The 27,792-nt window shown below is 37.0% G+C and overlaps 2 protein-coding genes and 1 non-coding gene across 5 annotated transcripts in view; 2 read left to right on the forward strand and 1 right to left on the reverse strand.

Annotated features, from left to right (window-relative positions):
• Positions 1 to 8,862, forward strand: part of tdrd15 (tudor domain containing 15) — an 11,411-nt gene extending 2,549 nt beyond the window's left edge. Inside the window, exons 4-6 of the mRNA XM_066704081.1 lie at positions 528 to 6,562; positions 7,092 to 7,119; positions 7,584 to 8,862. Coding sequence (XP_066560178.1) covers positions 528 to 6,562; positions 7,092 to 7,105 — 6,049 coding nt within the window. The 3' untranslated portion in view covers positions 7,106 to 7,119; positions 7,584 to 8,862. The remainder of the gene's footprint in view (positions 1 to 527; positions 6,563 to 7,091; positions 7,120 to 7,583) is intronic.
• A 137-nt stretch (positions 8,863 to 8,999) lies between these two features.
• Positions 9,000 to 9,082, reverse strand: trnal-cag (transfer RNA leucine (anticodon CAG)). Its single transcript has one exon. It is a non-coding gene; the product is annotated as a tRNA-Leu (tRNA).
• Positions 9,083 to 9,434: 352 nt separating this feature from the next.
• Positions 9,435 to 11,989, forward strand: dusp23b (dual specificity phosphatase 23b). 3 transcript variants are annotated; one of them, XM_066704092.1, is made up of 3 exons: positions 9,435 to 9,540; positions 10,471 to 10,757; positions 11,663 to 11,989. In XM_066704092.1, the coding sequence occupies exons 2-3, from the start codon at positions 10,488 to 10,490 to the stop codon at positions 11,846 to 11,848; spliced, it is 456 nt and encodes a 151-aa protein (XP_066560189.1). In that variant the 5' UTR covers positions 9,435 to 9,540; positions 10,471 to 10,487; the 3' UTR covers positions 11,849 to 11,989. The 3 variants fall into 3 exon arrangements, with proteins under 3 accessions (XP_066560189.1, XP_066560206.1, XP_066560198.1); XM_066704109.1 differs by having other exon boundaries at positions 9,477 to 9,540; positions 10,486 to 10,757; XM_066704101.1 differs by lacking the exon at positions 9,435 to 9,540 and adding an exon at positions 9,549 to 9,620.
• Positions 11,990 to 27,792: the final 15,803 nt, after the last annotated feature.

Genomic DNA, 27,792 nt, shown 5'->3' on the forward strand with positions numbered 1-27,792 from the left:
GTATTGCTGGGTATAGGAAAATCTAAACAAACATCACTAATTTTTAAACATGCAGAAATGAATAATACATTGGTATGGTACACAGAAATCCAAAATAAATACAAATCAAACAACTCTGTGAACACTAACCTAAATGAGTGCACTGGGCATGAGTTTGCATAAGGAGAGAAACCTGTAATTTTGTCAACTATATCTATCTATCTATCTATCTACTATCTATTGCTAAAAGAAGACCAGGGTCATTAAAACTTAATAACTAATATATATGATGTATTTCAACTAGCGTCAATTAACTGGGCTTTGTTTTTGTTATTCATTTATGTATTTGTTTGTTTTTGGGGAAATTAATTAAATATTTATTAACTGAGAGAAGTCAGGTACTGAATTGGCAAGATCATGTCTATAATAAAGTAGAGATATTGGCATGAATTGAATATTGGCATTTTTCTCATGTAGGAATTGCATTTTGAAAAAATGCAGGATTATTCTTTAACTTTTTGACTTTTCTAATATTTTATATTTTGCAGGCCACAGATGGATGCAAAGCTTCCTGTGCCATATGCTTTATGGCCTGTGGACCTAAAGCTCAAACACGTGGACTGCAATCCTGGAGATACCCTGGTACATTTCCAGGGTCAATATCTGACCATATGTGAGCTGGACTACAATATACTGCAAGTAGAAATACAAAACACAGAGAAAACTACAGGGACTGTGGAGCTGGGGGGGTTCTGCTTAGTAGAAGACACTTTCTTTGGTCAGTGGTATAGAGGAAGAGTGCAGAAGAAACACAGTGATTTATATGACGTTTTTCTCATTGATCACGGAAATGTTTTGACCGTTGATAGTAGCCATCTGGCTTCTGCTTGTGACAAGTTGTTTATGCTTCCCCCCAAAATTACCTGTGGCTTTTTTGCCAATATGCTCCCTGTGGGAGAAAAGTGGGATGTCTTGACAGTAAAGTTTTTCTCATCTTTAATAGGATCTGAGATCACAGGCTATATCCAAGCTGTCTTGCCACACAAAGTGCTAGTATTGGAAGCTCCTGATATTAACACAGATCTCACCAGACTGGGATTTGGGAAGGGAGTAGATAAGGACACATTCCTTCTACTTGTGGAAATGTTGACAGAGGTACCTCTTAAACAAAACAGTGAACCTGTTCCGGACTTGTTAATTGAAAAGCAAGTAGGACAGGAATTCACTTCTAAACCTTCAAGCTTTCAGTGTTTTCAGAATATATTGTCATATTGTGGTCCCAAACTGTCTGTTGGGAGAATAGAAAGAGCTAAAATAACTGCAGCAGTAAACCCCAGTACATTTTACTGTCAGTTAATGAGCATGGAACAGGATCTTAAGGAAATGACTGAAACTCTGTCACAATTGTGCGATTCTCAATGCAAAGAACTTCGTGAGAAACATGCTGGTAACATGGGGGTACTGTGTTCTGTTAAAGGGAAAGATGAAAAGTGGCACAGAGGTTTTGTGCAACAGGTTGTTCCTGATGGTCAAGCAAGAGTATTGTTTGTTGATTATGGTTTTTGTGACTCTGTTAAAGTAGAGAACATTCTTCCACTAACTTCAGATTTTCTAGGACCATCAATTATGGCTTTCCCTTGCGCATTGTCTTGTCAAAGTGACCAGGACAAAATGGCACAAAAATTGCAATTAGGTGAATTTAAGAGAGGATTGTTAGGTGCCACTTTGGACATTCATATAGACCATTTTAGCACACAAGAGAATCTTTATTTTGTCACACTGTTTAGTACTACAGAAAAAGCAGACCTGGGCTTTCAGGAAATGGTCAGAAAATGTGAAAAATCCACTCAAGAAGAAAATGGCGTTTGGGAAGTGGAAAATGACACTGAAAATGGAAATGTTTTACAATGTAACCGAAGTAAAGAAAATCCGAAAGATGCTACCCACATTAAAGAAATGAAGAAGTCTTCCTATGTAGGTTTTGTAGAGCATGTTGTAAACCCATCTGATTTCTGGATGAGAACAGAAGAACGTAACAATGCGTTTGAAGATATGATGGACAAACTTACAAACTATTGCAACAGCATGGAGCTAAATGAAGGCACAATGAACTATCCTGAACCTGATTCTCTTTGCTGTGCTATGTATGAAAAGGATATGCATTATTATAGAGCTGTCATAACAGATGTATTTGAAAATGGGGCAGAAGTGTTTTTCATGGACTTTGGAAACACAGAGAAGGTTCCATACATGTGCATTAAAGCTCTGCCGTTGAGGTTTACAGAGGAGCCTGCGTTTGCTCTTCATTGTTCTCTTGCTAATGTGAGTTCCATGGAAGATGTATGGACCGCCAATTCAACAGATTTTTTCAAGAATATAGTCTTACATAAAGCTCTCTTGGCACAGATTCTCCACAAAAATAACGATAAATACATTGTTGAATTATATGAGAAAAGAGAACCAAATAACATTAGTATTGTCTCACTTATGGTCACGGCTAAGATGGCACAGTACTGGAGCTACGTGCCCAGATACAATGACCAAATCTTAGCCAGAGAGTACCGTGCCCAACAGTCAAAAAGGAGGGTCCCCACAAGTGGTCCAGTTGTGAAGAAATTACACACCCCTCCCAATCTTAGAAACGCCAAACATCAGAAAGAAATTCGAGAGACTCAAAATAGAGTGCATACAGAAGAACCTGCAGGATGTGCAAGAACAGATACCCCATCCAAAGAACTTAAAAGTACTACAGCCTCAACGTTCAAGCCAGTGATCCTCAAGGTAGGAAGTATATTGAAAGTGCGATGCCCTTCTGTTTTTTCTCCATTCGAGTTCTGGTGCCAGCTGCAGAACAAATCCTGTGACCTGAATGATTTGCTGAAAAAGCTTCAAGATTATTATGAAACACATAAAGATCCATTCCAGCCAAATGACGGGGCCTGTGTTGTCAAGTTCTCAAAAGATGGCAAGTGGTACAGAGGAAGCATTTGCAGAAAAGTTGGTAGTGTAGTCAGTGTTTTTCTTGTTGACTTTGGCTTTACAGTGACAGAGAGGGTGCAAAATGTTCAAGCGATACAACCAGAATTCCTTGACCTTGAGGCACAAGCATTTAAGTGTAGTCTTTACAATTTAATTGAACCTACTGGTGAGTGGACAAATGAGACAAACAGACTGCTGACAGACTTTATGCGAGATGATTTCCCAGAGCTCAAGTGCATTGTATATGCGGTACTGTATGTAGAGGGTAAAGGATTGTACAATGTTGTAGATTTGCAGACACCATTTGTCAGTGCTTCACAGTTGCTAATAGAGAGAGGTCATGCCAGAAAATGTGGAAACACAAAGCCACTCATTTCATCTTATCGTCCATATTCTTATGTTCATTCTTTGTTTAACATGAAAATTGGAGGTGAAGAGCTTGTCTATGTCACACATGTGTGCAGTCCGTGGGAGTTCTATTTTCAGTTGGACAGAAACACTGAAGTTCTTGAAAGTCTGATGGAAAAAATCACAAGAACAAAAAGTGAAATGCAAGGCCATGTCTGGGATGTTGGCCAAGCAAAGCTTTGCTTGGCAAAATATGTTGATGGCATGTGGTACAGGGGGTTGTCTTTTGCAGTTCAATCACATTTGCATCTCAATATCTTTTTTGTAGATTTTGGAAACATGCATGTTGTTGACAAAAGCAATGTTCTACCCATTCCTGCAGAGGCTACTGATTTACAGTTTTTGCCTATGCAGGCTGTGCGGTGCAGTCTTGCAGACATCCCAAAAGGAGAAATACTTGCAGAAGTAATCACATGGCTGAAGCAACATATAGTGAATAAACCTCTGAAAGCTGTAATTACATCCAGAGATGATGAAGGTGCAGTTATTTGTGACCTGTATGATGGAGATCTACAAATAAATCAGAAAGTTAAAGAACTGATTGCTTCACATGGACCTAAGGCTAAACTTGCTCTTGATGAAAAGCCTGTTGCACAGGATGGAGAATCAAGTCTGGGAATCAAAGAACCAAATATGAAAAGTGAAGCAAAAATGATCAGTCGTGTGAAACCTGCTGGCCGCAGTCCAAACAAAACTGATTTTAAGAGTGAGAAGTCCTTAAATAAGGATACAGAACTTGTAGATGACTCCAAGATCGCGAAACCTAAAGAGATGTCTGTCCATGAGTTGAGAGGAGAAGAAAGGGAGGGATCATTGAGGAAAACTAACAAACCTGCAAAAGCACACAATCATCGGAGTAGGAGACATAGACCTTCAGGTTTGAGAGAACACAAGAAGTTGTTGCCAAAACTTTCTGATCTCCCTCAAAGTAAAATAAGGCCTGGCTTCAGTGTTACAGGATTTGTTTCACATATAAACACTGCTTTCAACTTCTACATACAGTTTGAGGAGGATGAGCAACCTATTCTAAAAATGGCAGAGGAACTAAATGAAGTTAAGTTGAAAGAAAACCGGAATAATTTAATCCATGAAGGGGTTAATACAGATGACCTTGTTGCAGTGAAATATGAAGAAGATGGTTCTTTCTATCGTGCAGTTGTAAAGAAATGCACTAGCAGTGATCTGCTCGTGGAGTTCATTGATTATGGCAATGTAGCAACAGTAGAAAAGACAAGTATGCGCAGACTCTCCAAAACAGGTGTTTCCCAGCCCAGGCTAAGTGTTCCCTGTTTTCTAGAAGAGCCTCACACCTTTTGCGATGATGACCATTTCAGAGAGGAAGTAACTGACAAACGACTTTCAGTTCAATTTGTTAAACAGGTTGGATCACAGTGGGCAGTACTAATGGAGGTTATTGATGAAGCCCAAGCAGGTGTTTCATCCAGTGTAATCCATAGCTGTAGTGTGGACGGTACTGAAGGGGAAGTCTCTACAGATGCTCAGAGACTTGAATGTCAGTCTCAGGATGAAAAAGATGTGACAAATCATAACACTAATACAGAAACCCATGACTCCAAACCAGGTTACAAAAATCTGCAGGATTGCAAAAGTAATCAAACTGAATGGGTGCCGCAGAATGTAAAAGTTCAAGTGCAAGATCTTAAGCCTGGGCAGATGGAGAAAGGAACGGTCTTATCTATTTCATGCAATGGAGATCTCTACATCAGTCTGCTCAAAAACTCAGAACAGCTTAATGTTCTTGGTCTTACCATTGTAGAAAATGCATACAATGCATCTTCTCTGCCAGTTATGGACCTAAAGGAAGGACTTGAATGCCTGGCACAGTCTAAGAAACATAACAAGTGGTACAGAGCAGATGTCCAAAATGTGTGTATTGACAAGGACGAAGTTTGTGTTTTCTTTTTTGATCACGGTACCACAGAAATTATTTCTGTCCACAGCATTAAAGAGCTCACTTATGATCTTCAGTCTTTTCCCAGGCAAGCTGTTTCATGCAAGTGGACTGGCCTTGAAACTTTTTCCAGCACTACCTGTGAATCTTTCAGGGAAGCTATGAAGCCTTTAATGGATCAGGAAATTAAACTTGTGTTTGTTTCACCTTCTGAAATTGCTCCATTTTGGATGGTGGATATTACGATTGATGGGGTTTCTCTTATCCAGAAGCTCAACAAAGCAGCTTTTGTTGACAAAGTTATGGTGGAAAGATCATTTCCCCAACTTGACACTGCTTTCAAAGATGATTACTCAGTGAATGATCTCAGTCTTGTTCAGAGAATCTTCTTGCTTCCCATCGCGATGGATAGACCATACTGCAGCTTTGTTGCAGCTGTCACTGATCCTGGTGAATTCTACATTATGCTAGAAGATTTGTTTCTTGTCATGAATGATGTTTCTACAATACTTGAGAGCCTTCCAGAAGATTTGGCTGCATTGCCAAAAGCACTGTTAACTCCTGGCTCATGTTGCTTAGTCATGTCTGAAACAAAGAAGAAATGGTGCAGAGGAGAGATTATTGATGTTGACAGTGAATCAGTTTTGATCATACTAGTTGATTATGGCCATTATGAATATGTACCTTTGACACACATGAGCCATCTGAAAAGTCTTCCAGAACAGCTTACAATACTACCAAAACTTACCTATCCCTGTGTGCTTAGGGGAGTTAAGCCAGCCAAAGGAGAACAGTGGACAGATGAAGCTGCTATATTTTTCCAAGAATGCATCTCTCAGAGAAATCTGTTGATCTATTTTAGACAGTATGTGTTTGATTCCTTTTGGGAAGTGGACATTTTGGCAAATGATGTGAACATTGCTAAGGATTTAGTGGATTCCGGACATGCTGTTTATGTCGACTGTATGCTTGGACTCGGGTTACAGCAAGAGAAAAGTCTCGTCTCTTTTCTGGATACTTCGCTCAGTGCAGCTGGAATAGTACCTGAGAATGCCATGAAGAAAACAAACATGAGTCAAGGCACTAATAGCAGCCGATTTCCTAAACTAGTGGACCACAGTATGACTGATGTTAGTGAGCAGCCCAGTCTTCATCTTCAAGAAGGAAGTGTTTGCATTTCACAAGGAAATGTGAGGAATGAAACCACTTCCAATGCAGAGCATCTCCAGAGTCCAGCAGCCAGGAGGAAGGAGCTTACTGAAGTGATGCCCTTGACACAGAGGTGTAAGTATTTCTTTCACGAATCCTTATGTTCATTCAAAATTAATTGTATAAAGCTGTTAGCTCAGTTATGTCAATATGTTTTGTTCAGTTTACCATAAAAACAATGCAATTTGTTTTCTTTCAATTGTATGCTTTCCTTACTTTTATTACTTTCTATAATTTATTTTAAATGTAAACAGCTTGTAGTTCACAATATATACGTATCGTATTCTGTTTAGCACAATTTGGAAAAATCTACACATTTGTATCGTTATATTTCAAAATTTGAATTGTGAAATATCGATTAGCTCCAAAGGATAGTACTCCACATATGGTGAAATGTCAACAAAGGGAAGCCAATATGTCTGTGACTCCAATAGGGAGAGTGCACAAGAGAATTGTCTTCCTTTGAAGTAGCATTTTTATTTCACTGGTAACATTCTCATCACTGTGAGTTTACATTACAATCGAATAGTTTTCCTGAAACAAAGGCCTAAATATAGTAGGTGTAAAATGTATTAATATATTAACCTTTTTTATTTGCATGCAGGTGTGCAGATGTAGACAGTTTGTAAAAGGTAAGTGCTTTTTTATCATTGGGGCTGGGGATCATGTTTCAAAATGGGAGTCTTTTAGGTTTTCAACGCAGTAAATTAAATGGCAAAAAATGTCTTTCAGTGTATGAGTGACTGGGCCGTATAGCCTAAGTATTGAAGGGTTGATTGGATTGGATCTGACTTCCTCAAAAATAGTGTGTGAAATGGGGGATAAACAAGCACCATAACATTACACTGAATTTAAATCATCAACAGTTCAAAATGTTGCAGTACAAAACAGTCCAATTAGGAATTAATTAGTACATGTAAGCAGATAATTAGTGTATTGATGTAATTAAATTAAAGACTTTGTGTACATGGGCTCAAGATCAAAGTGATGAAATTGTTAAAAACATACTGCAGATTTGTTTTTATTTTGCCTATATCGTGTGTTGCTTTAATTTAAAGGCCTCAATTGTTAAATACACTTTGAAATTCTTTTGCAGAATAAAGGGTGTAGACTCTTGAAAAACAAGAAGTACAAGAAGATTTGTATGCACCTGAAAGTGTAATCCTGCTACTTATGTTTCAGCTGTTCTACCTTTGCATAAGAATTTTGTAGTGTAGATTAAATGTCCTGCGCACATTCGCTATTTATAACACAATCAGTGTTTTAGAAATAAAAAGGACCACGGATGACCCAAACTTTACACCCAAGATCTCAAAATCACAAAATGTCTTTATTGGCATTAAAATGACGTTTCATGTTTGCTTTGTTGCATTTTGGAGTTACATATTTAAAGAATAAAAAATGTGGAAGTAGTGGCTGCTGTGGAGACGGACTTTGAAAACAAGTCTTTGAACACTGTGTGACAATAACTGACTCATTTAAGAATATCATAGTTAGAAAGAATATTATTAGGAGCCCTTTAACAAGAATTGATTGCCATCAATTTCAACTATGGGGCATCTATCAAACTACCACATTTTGTACATTTATATTTGTACTTATTTGTTAATTCACAATTTAAAATGTATTTTGTGTAGTTATTAGGACTTAATATGGGTGTGCTACATTTTTCTTTGAAAAAATACTTTTTTTGTTTGTCCTTCTGTGTATAGCTCACCATGTGATAGAGGTAGACTTGATTACTTGTTTTCATTAGCTTAATAGTGTTGTGCAATATAGTTTTCAAGATTTCCATTTTGTTTTCATTAATTGAAGAAGAAAAAACAAATGTGCTAGCAATTTTTTTTTCTGCAAATTGGAAAGCTGTTAAATGCAAATAAGTATTCTAAAGTACTGCTAGTGCTGTTTTTTTTTCATTGTAAAACGATACTTAATTTGTTTAATACTTCATCTTTATTTAATTACATAATTTGCTGTTCTCCAACAAAGGTTCATTTGAGGAATTCTTGAGTATATGTGGAATATAAAATAATTAGAATTGAGGTTTTGGGCATATTCCTGTCACTGTGGTTTCATTGCAACTTGTTTACAAGTTGTGTACAGTGTCCCAATAAGATGGGTTATAGGTAACCAGTTTTAATTTTACAAACTCATCTTAGAATAAAGTAATGCACCTAAGCCGGATCTGTATGTAAGATGTATCCAGATTAATTTCTTTAAAAATAGTTTAATGTTACTTTAGGGTTGTATAATAAATCCATACACTGGTAATTTTAGCCTTGTCAAATTACTAGATTCGCAGCTTTCAATCTTTGCCATGGAGTTCAACAGAATTCAAATGTTACATTAATAAAGCTCTGAGTTTTTTCTGGTTATCAGGTGTGTGACTGTTTTTATTTATTTAAATGTCAAAAAATTTATGAGGGGGTTATAGGATGTGTAAGAAGGAAATGTGGTTAATATTTTCTTCTGCGCGTCTTAATTACACTTGAGGTGGAAGTGACAAAAGAGTTGTCAGAAGTGGGATTCGAACCCACGCCTCCAGGGGAGACTGCGACCTGAACGCAGCGCCTTAGACCGCTCGGCCATCCTGACATTGAAAATTATGACGGAAATCTGGGAATATATTGGTGTGTGTGTGTATATATATATATATGCGCATATATGTAATTGATGAATTTGTGTATATTTTCCAGTACAATTATACAGCTTAATTAATGAACATTATTTATCTGGTTATATTAAGATTTCGTATACAACATACTCTAACAACATAGGACAGGTACATCGTTACACTACTGTGTGTTCATCTAAAGCAAATCTACAGACAGAAAAAGAATACAAAAGAATTAAATAAATACTTCGAACTGTCGTGCATTCATGTTGGAGGCTGTTTGTAAGGCACTGTCAGATCGCAGGCAATCCGCTATTGGTCGGTTTGTTTGTCCCCTTTTCGTGATTGGTCCGCTTGAGTGTCAATCAAGGCAGTTCAGTTCGGCGTGTTTTGCTGCTGTAAGTGGCGGAGCAGACGCGCTGCAAGTTCCGGTTCGAAGGTTTGTTTCATAATATTATTTTGTCATATTTAAATATCGCAGTGTGTTAAATTGTAATGGATAGTTTTGAAATATAACGGGTAGGTCTACATTTGTTATTATTTTAGTTTTACACAATGAGACCTGGTTTCTGCTTAATTATTTCGAAGGATTTCTCTATGCACTGGTACCATCGTTGTATCTATTTAAATAAAAAAAACACGATATTATCGATGATAACTAGCTACGGAAAAGTCCGATTGTAACCGATCATGTGTTTTGCTCGGAAAGTTTTGTTACAAAAATAAATACCCACTGCAACAAAGCATACTGACTGTATGTTCTGTGTTAATTTGTTAAAAGGGAAACATATCCAATGTAATTTCCACAGCGAGCTTTTAGCTTAATAATACTACAGAGATAAAAGTATGTTTCTTAATAGTATGTATGGTAACCCCTTCCATAAGCTTCCAGTTTCATTTCAATAAGTGCACACCCTTGTGTGCCTGTTTGGTTTGATTACTTTCGCTTTGTTTTGTGTGTGTGTGTGTGTGTGTTTAGTGTGGGTTTACATCTGTTTCTTATTGTACTGTTTGTCTTTCTGTATAACAGTGAAATGTAATTTGATAGTTATTTTAAAGAGTCTTTAAATTATCATTGATTCTAAACTTAGTTCATCAAGTTTTTCAAGTCAGTAACATTGAAAGCATTTTAAAATTAATCATGTCTGTCTTTTCCTCTAAACAAAAAACGAATCCAGTCAAATCTAGAGCCAACTGGTTTACATAGTAACTCCTATTGGGGAATTTAGTATTAAATATTTGTATGATAGCATGTGCCTACATTAAGGGTTATGTCAAGTGCTGTATTGTTGTTTTATCCTGAAAGTGTTTTACATAAAGCAACCTGTCCCAATGCTGTGTGTTCATTCTTCCACTGTTGACTATACAGCTTATTGTACTGCAGTAATGGCTTCTGCATGCCCATCTAACTTCTCCTGGGTGGAACCAAAAAAGCTGGCTGGTATGGCCATGCCCCGGATGCCTGCGCACTATCAGTTCTTGCTGGACAATGGCATACGGCACCTGGTGACCCTCTGTGAAAGAAAGCCTCCTTATCATGATACATGTCCCGGACTGACACTGCATCACATAAAAATAGACGACTTCTGTCCACCCACCTTGGATCAGATCAACCGGTTCCTCTCCATTGTCGAAGCGGCCAACTCCAAGGGGGAAGTATGTACAGTCAGTAGATTAATTGCTTATTTCCCTAATGCTCAAACTATTAGTGACAATTGGGCAGAAAGGAAAACGATAGAAAGTGATAGATAAGCACAGTACACCAAATGAGATTGCTTTTCTACCACATCTTATAGGTGTAATACCTTCTTAGAGCATCTCTTCTCATACTTGTATACACACACTTATTCTCATCACACAGGGGACCCAAAGTTGTCTGTGAAGTTTCGTCTGACGTTCTGCACATTTCTCAACAGTGTACTCCCTTCATAGGCAGCTGAGTGAGTCAGACTTGTTAGGAAAATATAATAACCTGATGACAGGGAGATTTAGGAAGATGTTGTAATCAGTAATGCAGTCTTACATGCTGTTGTTTGAAAGTAAATCCCAATGTATTGTGCACAGCATGTAGTAGCATGGTGATCATTTGAGTGAGTAGTTTCTGGCAAACAAGATACTGACCAAGCACATAGGTCAAAGCAAATAATAAATGCATAATCATCCCATTCTTAAACGTATAGTGTATAGTGTTCAGCACAGTTGCTTTGCTCAAGAGACTGGATAACTTTCACTGAGTTCTGGTTGTCCTTAACCCCCAGCACTGTAGGTTTGCCATTCAATGTCTGATCCTTAATTTAATTGTTTTACATTGTATATAAAAGCCTGGTGTTCTGTTTGAGACAGTCCAGTGTTTTTATTCACATTGAAGATCTAAAGTAATTGATCAGGGCAGCTGGGAGGTTCAAAAGGCTGGTCTCTAGGGAGTTCATGCAGACCCCTGTTGTGAGCCATGGGGCTATGGTGTCTTAATCTTACACAGTAGGTTTTCTGTTGTAACATTCATCAGTAATACAACTTCTGCCTCATATACATTAATTAAGACCAACATCTTACTGTTTTAGGGAGTTGCTGTGCACTGCTTTCATGGGCATGGAAGGACAGGGACCATGCTCGCCTGCTACCTGGTGAAGGAGAAGAAAATCATGGGCGTTGATGCAATCAATGAGATACGAAGACTTCGAAGGGGCTCCATAGAAACACACGAGCAAGAGAAAGCAGTTGTTCAGTTTCATCACCATATTAAATAATTTCAGGTTACTTATAGATATAAATAATGTTTATAGATCTGAAAGTGATGAAAAATATATTTTTGCATGTAATGGAGAATACACAGATTTTTCTATAACAGGTCATCTGAAGAATAAATATTTGTATATGTTGTGGCATTACTGTGCCTAAGGTGTATTGTTTGAGAGAGAGAGACACTAATTTGTTTAAATCATGCACACACACACTCCGACAAATATTGTGACAGGAATCACAAGGGAGACCTAACTATATAAACTCATTTTAAAGCATACAGGACTAAAAAAGTATGTGTACAGTCAAAAAAAAGTTTAAATTCAGAACTGAATAATACTCGGTGTTAATACATTTAATATTTAGTTGTTAGAGATCAATTTTGTGTTTCTCTGTACTTTTCGATCACTTTAAAATATGTGCATTTGAATTAATTTAGCTGGCAATATGCACGGGTAATAAGGACAAACCTAAAGCAGATGAAAGCAGATTGACAGATTGTAAACCCTGCTTTCCTGGTGTCTAGTTCTTGATATGGAGGATCAAGGCATATTGTGTATTCAAATCACTTAAGGCACTGTGGGCAGAACATCCATCTTGATAACTGGAGCTGTAATCAGCGAGGTTTCTAGGCTTTAAGTGTGTCACCAAGGAGAATTGTGTGGAAATGGAATGCTAGCCAATACTTTTCAATGTATCCTATCCAGTGGGAGTACTCTTCTGTAGGCCAGGCTTTTATCTTCAGACTGTGGTGGAAGAATAAAAAAAGTAGAATGACAAAAGCAAAAGATGGCAGCATTTGCATGAGCATCATTTCCTTTAAAACCAAATGGGTTTGTTTAAAGTGTGCTGTTGTAGGATATTCAGTTTGTTCTGTAGTGGAGCTTGCTAATATCAGCTTTGAAAAAAATCTCCTAATACACAGCACACTAAATATTTTGTATTAGAGTCTTGTATTGTTCTCTGCTGAAATGTAGTCAGGAAAAAAAGATTGGAATGTCTGTGGTATGTATGATTGCAGTTTATGATCTACATTGTTTTGAACATCAAAATTGGCATATAGTTACATATATAGTAACTGTATAGATAATACAGTTCCACCTTAGTCAGTGAGTTCATTCAAAGGAGCCTGCAGGCTGACGCAGGTAGTGCTTTGAAACAACCAGATTCTTTTCTCCAGTGCATGAGGGATTATATTTATGCATCAGCAGCATTCTTACACATGAAACATTATAAATGCTTCATACTTAAGCTATAGTTCCTTCAATAGCCTGATGGATAACACAATAGTTAAAGACGCATTAGTCGCAAAAATGTTAATTTTGACTTCAAGAGAATATTTCTTTTTGAAAGGTGAAGATAATTCCTCTATGTCAGTTTAATTCACAGACCAGAATACGATAGGTTCTCAAATAAGAGTGATTGATGGCCTTCATGATGTCCATACATAGTGAATATAAAACATGAACCCATACCTATATTAAGTAATACTTTTATAACTTTAGTACACGCACACACACACGGTGCATCCAGAAAGTATTCACAGCGCTTCACTTTTTCCACATTTTGTTGTTATGTTACAGCCTTATTCCAAAATGGATTAAATTCATTATTTTCCTCAAAATTCTACAAACAATACCCCATAATGACAACGTGAGGGAAGTTTGCTTGAAATCTGTGCAAAATGTATTAATAAAAAAAAAAAAAAAAGCACATGCACATAAGTATTCACAGCCTTTGCTCAATACTTTGTTGAAGCACCTTTGGCACCAATTACAGCCTCAAGTCTTTTTGAGTATGATGCTACAAGCTTGGCACACCTATCGTTGGGCAGTTTCTCCCATTCTTCTTTGCAGGACCTCAAGCTCCATCAGGTTGGATGGGGAGCATCGGTGCACAGCCATTTTCAGATCTCTCCAGAGATGTTCAATCGGGTTCAAGTCTGGACTCTGGCTGGGCCACTCAAGGACATTCACAGAGTTGTCCTGTAGCCACTCCTTTGTTATCTTGGCTGGGTGCTTAGGGTCATTGTCCTGTTGGAAGATGAACCTGCTCCAGAGCGCTCTGGACCTCCGACTGGGGCGAAGGTTTTCATCAAGGATGTCTCTGTACATTGCTGCATTCATCTTTCCCTCGATCCCGAATAGTCTCCCAGTTCCTGCCGCTGAAAAACATTCCCACAGCATGATGCTGCCACCACCATGCTTCACTGTAGGGATGGTATTGGCCAGGTGATGAGCGGTGCCTGGTTTCCTCCAGACATGACGCGTGCCATTCTGGCTAAAGAGTTCAATCTTTGTTTCTCATGGTCTGAAAGTCCTTCAGGTGCCTTTTGGCAAACCCCAGGTGGGCTGTCATGTGCCTTTTACTGAGGAGTGGCTTCCATCTGGCCACTCATACAGGCCTAATTGGTGGAGTGCTGCAGAGACGGTTGTTCTTCTGGAAGGTTCGCTCTCCACAGGGACACACTGGAGCTCTGTCAGTGTGACCATCAGGTTCTTGGTCACCTCCCTGACTAAGGAGGCCACTGTGCTCACTGGGACCTTCAATGCTGCAGATTTTTTTTTCTGTAGCCTTCCCCAGATCTGTGCCTCAATACAATCCTCTCTCGGCAGTCTACATACAATTCCTTGAACTTCATGGCTTGGTTTGTGCTCTGACATGCACTGTTCACTGTGGGATCTTATATAGAAAGGTGTGTGCGTTTCCAAATCATGTCCAATCAACTGAATTTACCACAGGTGGACTCCAATCAAGTTGTAGAAACATCTCAAGGATGATCAGTGGAAACAGGATGTACCTGAGCTCAATTTTGAGTGTCATGGAAAAGGCTGTGAATACTTATGTGCTTTTTTTGTTTTTTATTTTTAACCCTCCTATTATCTTTGGGGTCAATTTGACTCCATTCAATGTTTAATGTCTCTAAATACATGATTAGCATCATTTTGTTTGCTTCATATTTCATGACTTTTCCTAATTTAATGGCGACAACTGGGTAAACATAAAATTAACGTGATGATATGTTTTCAGTGTCCTGTACACATTTTGTAGCATCAGTGTTCTTTGGGGTCAATTTGACCCCAGGCTGTTTTAGCGGTATAAAACATAAAAGAAATATCTTACACACATTTGTTTTGGTTGTTTTGGATGATATTGAGGCCACTATAACATGCAATTTTATAATCTTCAAAAAACTTCCCTTTGCTTTAGGGCCCTAACCTAACCTAACATAGCCATACCTGTAGTATTGTGAGAACCACTGATAGTTCACACGTTATGGAGGAGGGGAAAACATAATTCCCACAAGGACATTGATAGTTCCCCCAACACAGGGGAGGAGCAAACAAGAAACTTGCACAGCAGCCTTCTAAACCATTTCTCTTGGTGCTTGGTGGGCTCTCTCTTTATGCTCTCTCTCAATTGAAAATTACCTCTAAGGTTTTCTGTCAATCAGGTTTTGTCACAGTTCTATGACAGTGAAAGTGACAGAGGAGAATGTGTCTAGCTATGCATCACCCGGAACATAATACATGTTACTAAATTGTTCTTCTTTCCAAATATTATACATTACAAAAATCTGTACTTAGAAATAATATAAAGCCATTAAAACACCAAAAATATCTTTCTTTCCAATTTTAGGTCAATCAGTCAGATGTTATGGTGATTTGCATGTTTGTCCATAGCCACACAATAGGTATTCTGGATGTATTGAGAGGGGGGGGGGGGGGGGGGTTGGGGGGTTATTTATGTTTATTTAAAGGGGCTATTTAGGTAGACAACAAAGAAGCATAAAGTACCTGACACATAAACTTGGGTAAAAATCATATTCTGGAGGTTTAACCCCAAGGATAAAAGATGTTAGTAAATTTGAGGATAACAGGAGGGTTAATACATTTGCAAAGATTTCAAACAAACTTCTTGTCATTATGGGGTACTGTTTGTAGAATTTTGAGGAAAATAATGAATTTTATCAATTTTGGAATAGGGCTGTAACATAACAAAATGTGGAAAAAGTGAAGCGCTGTGAATACTTTCCGGATGCACTGTATATATATATATATATATATATATACACAATATACTATATTGTATACACAGAGACAAATATTCAGGCTGTGGGTTACATATCTGGGTTTATGTTAAAAAATACAAATAGAGAATGTAATATAGCAAAGATATAATATAGCACTATCATATAATATGTCATTCTGCATTTCCAACTCACTTATTATTGGATAAAAGATAAGTATTATTGAATAAATATAAATTTGAATCTCCTTCAATGAGAGCAATTGTTTTCGAATGTCCATTCCATCCAATATATTAACAGAAAAAGTGGCTCTGAAAAATTATACATCTTACCAGCAGAGGGCGACTAATCCTAATGGTTGAAACACTCATAAAATTCTGATATATGTCTTAACCTAAAAGGTAATGCTTTTACTAAAACACACATTTTAAAAATGTGTTGGGAAGCAGCCCTATGTCTAATATGTGAATTTACCCTGCCAGTGTCAGTCAAATTATTCTAAAATGCTGTAAAATCCCCTTGAAAGAAGTCTGTCATATGCTGTTAGGTTTCATCCAGTGATATACTGAAATAAGTTTGGGGAGCTCACCATTATGTTTTATTCAACAATGCACTACAGATGAACCCAGGCCCTATATATGGTAACTTTAATGGCGTGAAATTGCTTAAGACGAGGATGGGTGACTGCAGTCGTATTTGTCACGCAGGTGGGAAAATAAGAATGGGCGAGAGAGAGAGAATGAGTGGGAAAAAGGGTTGCCTAGACAGCTCTGAACAAGTCATATCCCCAGGAACCTGATGCCTGTGATAGACCATTTATAATAAACAACTGGCATGTTGTTCATTGAGATTACAAAGTTCTTGGCATTGATCCTAAAAACACCCTCTGAAAACAGAGCTTAGAATTTAGTGCTGTCGTTAGTCATAGTTTTTTTTTGTAATTACAGCCCTATTTTAGATCTGTAAAGTGCCTTAAACACTGTAAAGTCTTTACTGTAGATCAGTGGTTTTCAAACCGGTCCTGGAGTACCCCCTGCCCTGCTGGTTTTTGTTCCAACTGAGGTCTTAATTACTTAATTGAATCCTTAATTGACCTAACAAAGCAATATACCAATCATTAAAACAAAGTAATTAAGACCTAGGCTGGAAATAAAACCAGCAGGGCAGGGGGTACTCCAGGACCAGTTTGAAAACCCATGCTGTAGATAATAATATTAATTATTGCCACGTTAATATGTAGCAATATATCAATATTGTAACCCAATTTACAAAAAAGTATGCATGCATGTTGACAGGTGAAGTATAAAATTCATAAAAACACAAGGAACCAGCAAAATGTGACTACTAAACATTCCAAGCTGAATAAAACTACTTCTGTTCCCGTTTTCTATTATTAAAAACAAACAATATCATTAGTCTATTCCTTTGAAGCAGTTCACAAAACATTAAATTGGAATCGATGTAATAGATGCTATTACTTGAATGTTAAATTGCACACTGTGTGTCGTACATTGATCACACATTTCTGTGGTTGTGTAACTCTAGCAGCCATGATTAATCAATGGTATAATTGTGAGCACCATTCTGTAATTTTGGACGTGAGGGAAATGATTGCCTTCAGCTGGGATGGATAGGAGGAGGGGAAGCTGCAGTTTGGTTTGACAGAGAAAATGAAAGATATACTTAGACTATTAGTTGACAGGATTAATTAGCACCTGATGCTTGGAAACAGGACACAATTACAGGTTGTAAATAGTAGCCTACATCAGAAATATCACACCATCACCCAGGGCCAGCAGTGCCTTCTGACATTTGTGTCAGAATTAAGTATCACCACTTGATAATTTGACAAGAAATAATATTTCTTACAGGTTTAATCATCAAGTGTATAAGACCCAGGTAAGCAATCAGATACATAAAGTAACTTGAGAGCTTTAGATGGAACAAAAGGCAACTCCTGTCTTGGGTTGTTTCTGGTCTCTAATAATATTCCCCCAGATTAAATACATATAGTGCAATACGATGTAACAGTTTGTAATGGATGCTGTTCAAAAATGTCTTTCCTTGGGAATGTCTCAGTACTCATATGTCAAACATAATCCCCTGGTGAAATCTATTAGCAGTAATGCAGCACTTAGCATTTTGGTATTTAAAATAACAGGATATCTGTTTCAAATGAAGGGTGTGAATACCTTGGACTAAAATAGTGTATTGTAGCAGTTCTCATATCTGACCAGGCGAAATATGTTCAATGCAGAAACAGTTCAATAGTTGATAGAGATGGAGAAGTAGATGTCTTGTACAACTGCTGTTGTACCCTTGAGCAAGGCATTTTACCTAGATTGCTCTAGTAAATGTCCAGCTATATAAATGGGTATAAATGTAAAAATAATGTGATATGTTGTAACAGTTGTAAGTCACCCTGAATAAAGGTGTCTGCTAAGAAATTGGATAATAATAATAGTCTGTTTTTAAATGTTCCCACATTTTCAGCTTCTACCACATCGCTGGGGAGTTTGTTCCAGATTGTGACGACTCTGTGTGAAGAAGTGTCTCCTGTACACTCAGCTGCTCGTCAAACATATACATACCTAATAAATACATATATGTGTGTGTGTGTGTGTAATTCGAGAGAGAAACAGAGACTGAAACTATCTACTAGAACCATCCATAGTACGTCAGAATATCCCTGGACAGAAATGAATCTGGAAATAAATAGGTCACAGCTATCGATCACCTGCTCAGTAGTGCTCACTGAAACATACCTCTGCTATTAAAGAATTCCCCACATCAAACCTGTCACAAGCTATTCAAGTATGTTGCACATGTTCACAACAACAATTTGTCAACATCCTTAAATATCCTCTGCCTCTTTCTTCCGTAACAGTGTTCACAGTACAACAGGCACTATTACAATAGTAATTTTCATCACAATTAGACAGTTTTTTAATACTATCAGATCAATGAAGGTGAAATGTCTAAATAAGCCGCATTATAGGCACACATTTTTAAGAAATGCTCCATATTTTTTTCATATCAAAATATAATACTGTAGAATGTGTTTTGGGACAGGGGCTAGATATGCTATGCCCCGCTGTGTTAGACACCTAAGAATGCCTCAAGGTGAAGTGAAGGTCAGCAGACAGAAATACTCTGTTGTTACACAGCAACAACACGCCTGCTCTCAGTGTTGGTGAACACGGTTAGAATGGTTTGAATTTAACCATATGTAGCAAGTTCTTAATCATTCTAACTAGTTACAAGATATGAAATCCAAATAGATCCTAAAAGCTTTACAAATCTAGGATTGTTTTTGTTGTTGTTGACTTGTTTCCCCCTCCCCCCCAAAAAATCCTCACTGGTTTAGCGAAGACAGTCTATACAGCAGTCACTTTAGTTAAGCATGTTTATTTTTTTATATTATTTTTTTCTTTCAGATCTGCAGGTGTTGTTACCTCACTTGAGTATGTGTGCAGCACTGAACACGAGAATGGAGTTCAGATGGGACCTTATTTAAACCACTGATAATCCAAACTGTGAGCCTGAGATTTCTTAAGAGACTTTCTAAAACGAGAATGCAAATAGTAAGGCACCGATTCAGGATGAAACTGGCAAAACAAGACAGCATGTGGTGATATTAATTACACTGCATTGATTGAAAGAACACAGGTGGTACACCTCCAGGGATAAAAGGGCAGAGGAGACTTACCCTAAAATTCAAAATATGAATGCTAGAAGCTATAAAAGGAAATAAATATGTAGTTGAATTATTTAATAAATATTGTCATTAAACTCACAAAGCAAAAACAATATATAAGTAAAAATGAAATAGATTTATTTGGAAATACAGCAAATCAAATAATAATAATAAAAAATATTAAATGAAACTCGTAAAACAGCATACATATCAAACTCATTCTAAAACAGGGATTAAATGGATGGACTGTGAGAGAGACTAATCTAACAGAAAGAGGATGCCTGCAAGTTCAGATAATTCTGTCAAGAAGTGCTTTGGCAATACTGGGAATGATTGTACAGAAGATTATATGGCCATCATGGGCACTTTAATTTTCTTAATATCATCGGGGATAGTCAGATGAGCAGCGGAGTGAAGGAAAAAGAGAGGCTGGAAATATTAAACAATTCATCACAAAATCAATAAGGGGGAAGGACTGCCTAAACACAAATAATGATTTCTGCCTCCTAAAATCATTAAACCAGACATGACAATAAACAAAAAAAAGATATTTGAATATAATAATAATTGTTATAATAACCTGATGTTTCTTTTCATGTTTTTAAAGAATGTGTGCATTTCTCTAGTTTGAAAAGGGGAAGGGGTCTGAATGCTGACCAGGAACGAGACTTCAACAGACTGCAGTTCAACAGTAAGTTGGGTCTTAATATCATTATATTACATTTCCCTCTACGAAGAAAAATGTAAAAAAAGAAACTGCGTGGCAATACATAAAAAAAAAAATAGCAGATTGGATTATACTGGAGTCTCTCTGAACATACACAATAACATTTAGCAATGACGAAAGCACAGCTGATTTAATTATTCTAAAAGTTTACATGTTTTTTCATGAATTACTTTGTACCCACATCTCTTTGTGCTCTAAGAACACAAGAATTCTGCCAGATAAGTGTGCAAATAATTGTACCACTTTCACAAAAGAAAATGACTCAACACATGATTAGTCTTTCATGCAATAAAAGTAACATAAGAAGAATATACATTTAGTAACACTAAATGATGCCACAGCCCAAGACAATTGTGGTTGTTTTCTGAAAATGCATATCTCTCATATACTACACACATACTGCAACTCTGAATAACGACAGCATACAGCAATGTTGGCATGTGTTTACCTAGGCCATGGCATAACTGTGATGACCTGACTATCTTCGGGCAAATTGTCACTGGAACACACCAGCAGAAGGATCTCCTGAAAATCTGTACTAGGCAGAAGTTACATTTCTCTTTCAGTGTGGCTGTTGAATGACCCAAATCACAGCTCACACCTCACACACATTTTTAATCATCTTATTATCACTGAACTCACCCAATATCCTAGAGACAACAAAATCAGAGCGAGGATTTTGGATTGGGAGCAAATCCTTTGTTTTAGGATTTTGCAGCCTTGCAGAGTTTTGTGTTCTGATGAAACTAAAATGGAACTTTTCAGTATACAAGGGATAATGAATGGAGCAAAATACAGTAAAGTCCTTGAAGAAAACCTGCTGCCCTCTGCAAGAAAAACGAAATTTGGATGGAACTTCACCTTTCAGCATAACAACGACCCAAAGTACACAACCAGAGTTACACTGGAGTGGCTAAGGTACAAAAAATATCCCTGAGTGGCCCAGTCAGAATCCAATGGAAAGATTGCGACATGATTTGAAGATTGCTGTCCATCAACACTCCCCAAAGAACTTAACAGAGCTTGAACGGTTTTGTAAAGTAGAATGGTCAAATATTGTCAAATCTAGGTGTGCAAAATTTATAGAGACCTATCCCAACAGACATACAACTGTAATTGCTGCCCAAAGTGCTTCCACCAAATATTAACTCAGGGGCATGATATTTTTTCATTTTTCATTTTTGTTTAAAATATATTTTTGTCACAAGAAAAAAATCCCCTTAACAGTGAGAAGTATGGTGTGTAGATAGGTGGAACAATCCTCATTTAAATGCATGAAACTCTGAGGCACTGACACAACAAAATGTGAAAAAAGGGGGTGTAGACTTTCTATAGTTACTGTATATACAATATCTATCAATCTAATAGTTTTTTTTCCAGTTGTCACAAGTGCTCCAGTGAGCAAAATCTATAGAAGTGGGCAGGTATTTTGCAATTGTAATACTAATTGCCTGGACCTGTTGAGTCTAGCACAGCCTAGCTGAAAAGGATTGTTAGCTGATGCTATGGGTGATTTTCCTCTGCCTCTATATAGACAGCACAGGACCAGATATGAGGGGAAGGATTGACGAATCTAATGTTAAAAGTAATTAGTGTTTTATTGTGTCAGACAAAAGGCTTGAGAAAGAAAGAACATCATTATATGTGCAGAGTTGCCCTCTCCCTCAGGTCATCCTCAGCAGTGTGTGCTGGCAAATCATCATCTAGATTCAGATCGAGTTTTTGTTTTGTTTAGTTTTTCAATCATGTGTGTTTGTAGTCCTTCATGTTTGTTTTATGTTATGTTCAGTATTTTGAAGACCTCAAGCTTGAGGCAGGCATAAAATAAATCTCTTCAGCCAAGACCAAGTCCTGTGCAGTTATGGTTGAGACAATAGATTTTACATTGTTATTTAAAAATGTTTCTGTCTTTCAAGGGATTGTTTGATGAGTCAGATATCTTGCTGCTTTTTTCTTGTTTTTCCCATGTTTGAAATTGACATTAAGTTAAGTTTGAGGCGGTATTCCACAATTCAGGATTAATGGATAAGAATATGATTTGTTTTTATTGCACTCTACCTTTTAGTCCACCCTTAAGTGAAAGGATATTTCAATTAAAGATATTTTTAGCTAGATGGCTAGAGTGTCTGTCATGAGATGAGAACAGAAAATAAATTAAGCTAGCTGCAGTGTATGTCTGGGGGAAAACAAATCAAGACATGTTCAGAATATGGAAGCATTTTATCTTTTTATTATTGCAATTATTATTATTACTATGCTGGGGAAAGAGTGACAGTACGTTTGCCAGAAACAGAACATTCCTTGCAGAAATGTCACGATTTTTCTTTAGTCAGAAATGAAAACTCCAGTCAAGCAGTATTTCCTAGGGATCTCAGAAAAGTGTTGTGCGTGTGTTTTCTGATCACTTCAGTTCCATAAAAGGTTTGTGCTGTTGGAGAGCATCATGAAAAAAATCCAAATCCGAATTGAATACCTCACTGTAACATGTTTTGTTTACATGTTTTATTATAACTCTTAACAATATCCCTACAGCGGCTCTAACAGCACATACTGTACCTGTCCTGTTATCTCTGAGAGTGATAAAAGTCGTTTTCAAAGTGAAAGAGACTCCTGTCCATGCAGGAATACCCAATGTGGTTATTATAAATATAATAGGTTTTCAGCTGTGTGCTGTGAATGATACACAGCGGTGAGCACATAAAAGACTAACTCTTCAAGGAAACCAAGATGTACAACGTGAATCCTGCTCTGAGAAGTTGTTATCCTGCCTACGAGTCTTTCTACCAGTAGGCTAGTGCACAGAGAGCTTTGAAGCTATTTGTATTTAATGCACAAACCGAATGCTGACAGAGAGGGGTAGTAAAGTGCCCATATTTGTTATCTGAATCCTATAAAATATACATATTTAAGACTGGGCACTAAACTATAATGGATACATGTCAGGTTATTTGTACACTTAATAGCTTCATAAAAAGCATAAAGATCTATGATAGACAGTAGTTTAAACACATTTAACAAAATAGTTATATTTATATATAAGGTGAAAGGCCTAGAAGAAGATTAAAAGATTAATTTTACATGATATACCGTATAGTCAAAGCTTAGTATCCCCCCTCTCTCTTTATATATACTAAGCAGGTCATGGTATTCAATGTGCTTGGAGATATTTAAAAGAATTAATAACAAAGTGTAACTCTGAGGAAGTTCAAGTAGGTTTTGCTGACAGGTCTCATCTATATTTTTTTAAATGATCATAACAGGCCAGGCCTGTGTCTTCTGCTGCCCAGCGTGAGTCTTTATACTATCCCTGCTTGGTTGTTAAAGGTGTTGTCAGGCTTATGTCTGTAGCCGCACTCATCACAATTAGATATAATGATGGCTTTCAGAAGACCTAATACATGAAGAGAAAAGTAAAAGGAGTGGGAAAGCTGGGGGAATAAGGAAGCCACTATCATGGGAGCAATGGCACAGATGTGTAGAACAAAGGTAATGGCCAATCAGGGCACTCCTTTTATGGACAGTGGTATCTGTCTGTTGAGGATTACCTTTGTTCAACAAGATGAGGCAGTCTTTGTCCTAATCAAAAACAGAAAAGAAAAGAAAAGAAAAAACATCCTGCAGATTTATTCTAATAGCCTAAACACAATGGTCCTGATTTATCAAATGTCTCCTTTTCTTGGGAAACAACCGAGTAGCAGCTCAAAAGGGTGTCAGGTTTGAACGGTTTAGAAATTGAATTTCCTTTATATTAGGATCCACAAATTATACTTAGAAGATTGTGGAATACACATTTCTGCACATGCAGACAGATTTTTGCATTTTCTCTCTTTTGTTATTCTTTTTTTTTTTACTTGTATAATTAGGTAAAAATACATTTTACAAAAGCCTTGTTCGCCACAGCAAAACTTTGAAAAAAGGGGAATGAAAATACAAAAGTAGGTGACACTTTAAATGTAAAGTAAAAAACATTTTGTGTTAGTTTTTTTTTCTGAAATTGCATGTTTACATAAATTCTAATTCATGTTACAGAATATGTGATTGTGCTTTTCTTCTAGCTTTGGGGTTTGAGGAAAAAACATAAAAAACTCAGAAATATATTGGCCATAGACATTTCGTTACGTGACTCAAACTCAATCTTTCTTATTGAAAAGAATCCTTTTACTGAAAAAAGTATTCTATTAAATCTGTTAAAGTACAAACATACCAATTGTGATGGCACTTTTTTTGCCTCCTTTTTGCCTTCAAAATGCAATTGTGTTTTTGTTCATACTGTTATTCCTTTTGTATTTCCAATGAAAACACACTGTTTCTGACTTTTGAAAACTGTCTGGGCTCTCCAGTTTCCTGCTGTGCTCAGCTTGCTACAAATGCTTATTGTGTGTATTATAAGCAGAGTCTGCTGAAGTGGATGCTGGTGATCATTATTATTGCATGCATTAATACATTTAAATGAAATGGTTATTGGCTGTGATTTCGAGATGAGATCAAAATCCCAGGAGACCTGTAGGCCTGAGAAACTGCTACTTAGAGAGTGTTCCCTGTTGTTTTTCTTAATAATTCTTGTCTGTTACTGCAGCACACTAGTCCAAACTTTCCAAAATTTGATATTTTGGACAGGATTATATTTCCAGAATAGACCGGGAATTAAAAGAAAAGAAAAATGTAGACTGGATAATTTTCTGTGATATACAATCTTTTCTTTCATCTAAAGAGAGGAGAGATGGAGACAGTGGTATGCCTTTACCTCTAGATGGCAGAAAAATCATTTCACTATGAGTAATATACACAGCAGTCTCTCAGGAAGTGCAGTAGCTACAGTAAATCTATCAAGAATTATTCTGGACGTAGAGGTTTATTTGTCTCATTATTACTCTTTCTACATACTTGGCCATATATTTAAACAGATGATTGCCAGTATCTTAAAGTTACTTTAAAATGACATGCTTCAAAATGAGTGAGAGAAAAAAATCTGCAAGAGCATTCAGGCCAAGAAATAACAAAAAAATTAAACAAACAAACAAAAAATAACCTCAGATGAGCTTCATGCAGGTGGTATCCCTCTGAGATGGGAACAAAACACACCCAGGAAAACTGTTGTATAAAAACAAGAGCAGATTATGCCACTGCCTTAAATAAAGCAGAACTTTTAGAAAACCCACACTTGCATTATGCTGAACAAAACTGTGCTCACAGCAGTGTGTTTATGAAGAGGCATATCTAACAGAGTGTGTTTTAAAACCTTTCAGAACGAAGCATCATGAATAAAACATTTTGTACAGAAGAGAACTAATGCACTTGAAGTGACCTCTTTGGAAAACTAGCACTCCAAACGACCTCCCAGTGAAGAGCAAGTGCTCCCATTGGAATCCAAGAGCAGTCAGGTTGGGAAATGTAGCCCATTTAGACCAGTGTTCTTCTATCAGGAAACAAAACAGAAAAAAAAAATACATTGAAAATACAGAGCACAACTGGGTATTTCATGCAAATTTAATTTGGTTGTATTTATAGCATGCTGCGAAATTATGAATTTGCCCTGGACACCAAGGTTAAACAAGAATATTAATAACAAATATACAAACTATCTCATATTGATTTTTGAATTGTAACCCATGTGAGCTGTCCTGGATAATAATCTCTGAACCATCATCATTCTTAATACGTGGAATGCCATGTTTCCTAATTAAGACAAGGTCCTTTGTTCACTGGCCTAGAATTACTGAAAGTTCACACTTGTTTTTGCTTCAAAACCTGCTATGAAGCTGGATTGTTAGAACCTTCTGACAAAAGAAAATATCTGCTTGAGAAGGAGATTTCTCATAAACAAGGGTGATTGTTATGCAAGGCATAGTAGTTGCTCAGCAGTAATGTTTCACAGTCTGATAGTAGCAGCTGGAATCTGCATAGCACTGGAAATGATGAGATCCACTTAAACAGAATGAATCCTTTCTGTTGACTGCTTAAATAAATTATATGACTAAACAATGTCAGGTTTCTGAAGACGCAGTGGACAGTGCAAGGAGTCAGGAGTCAATTCTCCGTTTTACTCTCCCTGGAAAAGTGGCAAAAGGAATGCCGTACGGAACAACCATATATTTTCTCATTCTACCTAACCTGACCTTTGGCTTTAATTAACTATATCAGTAGCATTACTATAAAACAATATCACTACTGTAACCTTTAAACCTAAAATTTAAAACAATGCAAAATGTGACATAATTCTTTGCTTGGCTTCACTTTGGAGCTGCTATGGAAATCTGAGACATGGTCATACAAATATTATAAGCACTATAAACATGTTTCAAGAACACGTATGTTCAGACATCAGCACTTGGTGATATCTAAAAGAGTATAACACATGTTTTTACAAATTGATTTAGAAGTAATCTTCAGCACTGAACATCTAAGGGTGGTGAATGACTTAATTTAGACATTAATAGGCTGATATTTATAACTAAACCTTTTATTTCAAAGGGTAGGTGGCTGGGGATGTTAATGCACTATAAATCACAGCTGATTCACTGGTTCTATTTCAGGCATTTGTGTGGTTAATACTGTTGCCTTATTGCCTTTGTGGGGCACCCTGGGGAAAAGGATCATAGAGACAAGAACAAGATGGCAAAAGTAAACCAATAAGTAAATTAGATTACAGAAAGAAATTAAATGCTAAACTTACCAAATTTTATCAAACTATTGATAGTTACCTTGTCTGTGCCTCCCTTCCCTGGTCTCACAGCAGGTGGTTGTCTCTGAGGATTAGCATTTGGCTTCCTGCCTGCCTCTTCATTAGGCCATCGGCCACCATGTTGGATGCTCTGATAGATGAAAGAACATTTACAAATATACCCACTGCACTCAAGGTTATTTTCTTCACTTATATGATTCTTGCTACTGGTAATGTCAGCAAGGTTTTCAAAACATTTTCAGTCTCAAGTGTACTTCACATTAGGGTTTTGTCATTTCTGATCAACTGCTGTGCTTGAGTATCTGTTGGGTCTCAAGTCTGTTTCAGGGCCACAAATGTACCCTTGATTTATACTTCTTTCACACTGCTCAAAATTGATGGCTTGCAGCTGGAACTGAGGCATTGTCTGTGGCTGTGTGAATTGCCTATAGCACAACTGACCTCACAACCAACAAGACAGCATCAAACCAGAGGTGTGTTGTGAAGCTATCGTACAGCTTCCACAGCACTGTCAAAGGGTACAGATGTTCTGCCCCAGCATAATAACTTCTGTTTCATGTGAGCTGCTTTTTGTCGAAGAATGTATTTATACACACACACACACACACACACACACACATTCTTCTCAAAAATAAGCATAAGCAGAAGCTGGCCAGAACAGAATAGGATTGTTTCACATTAAACTGTTATTATTATTATTATTATTATTATTATTATTATTATTATTATTATTATTATTATTATTATTATTATTATCAATGGCAATGATAATATCAATAATAATAATAATTAATGGTTAACATAAATAATGTAATA

Source organism: Amia ocellicauda, chromosome 1 (genome assembly GCF_036373705.1).
Source record: "Amia ocellicauda isolate fAmiCal2 chromosome 1, fAmiCal2.hap1, whole genome shotgun sequence".
Taxonomy (NCBI): Eukaryota; Metazoa; Chordata; class Actinopteri; order Amiiformes; family Amiidae; genus Amia; species Amia ocellicauda.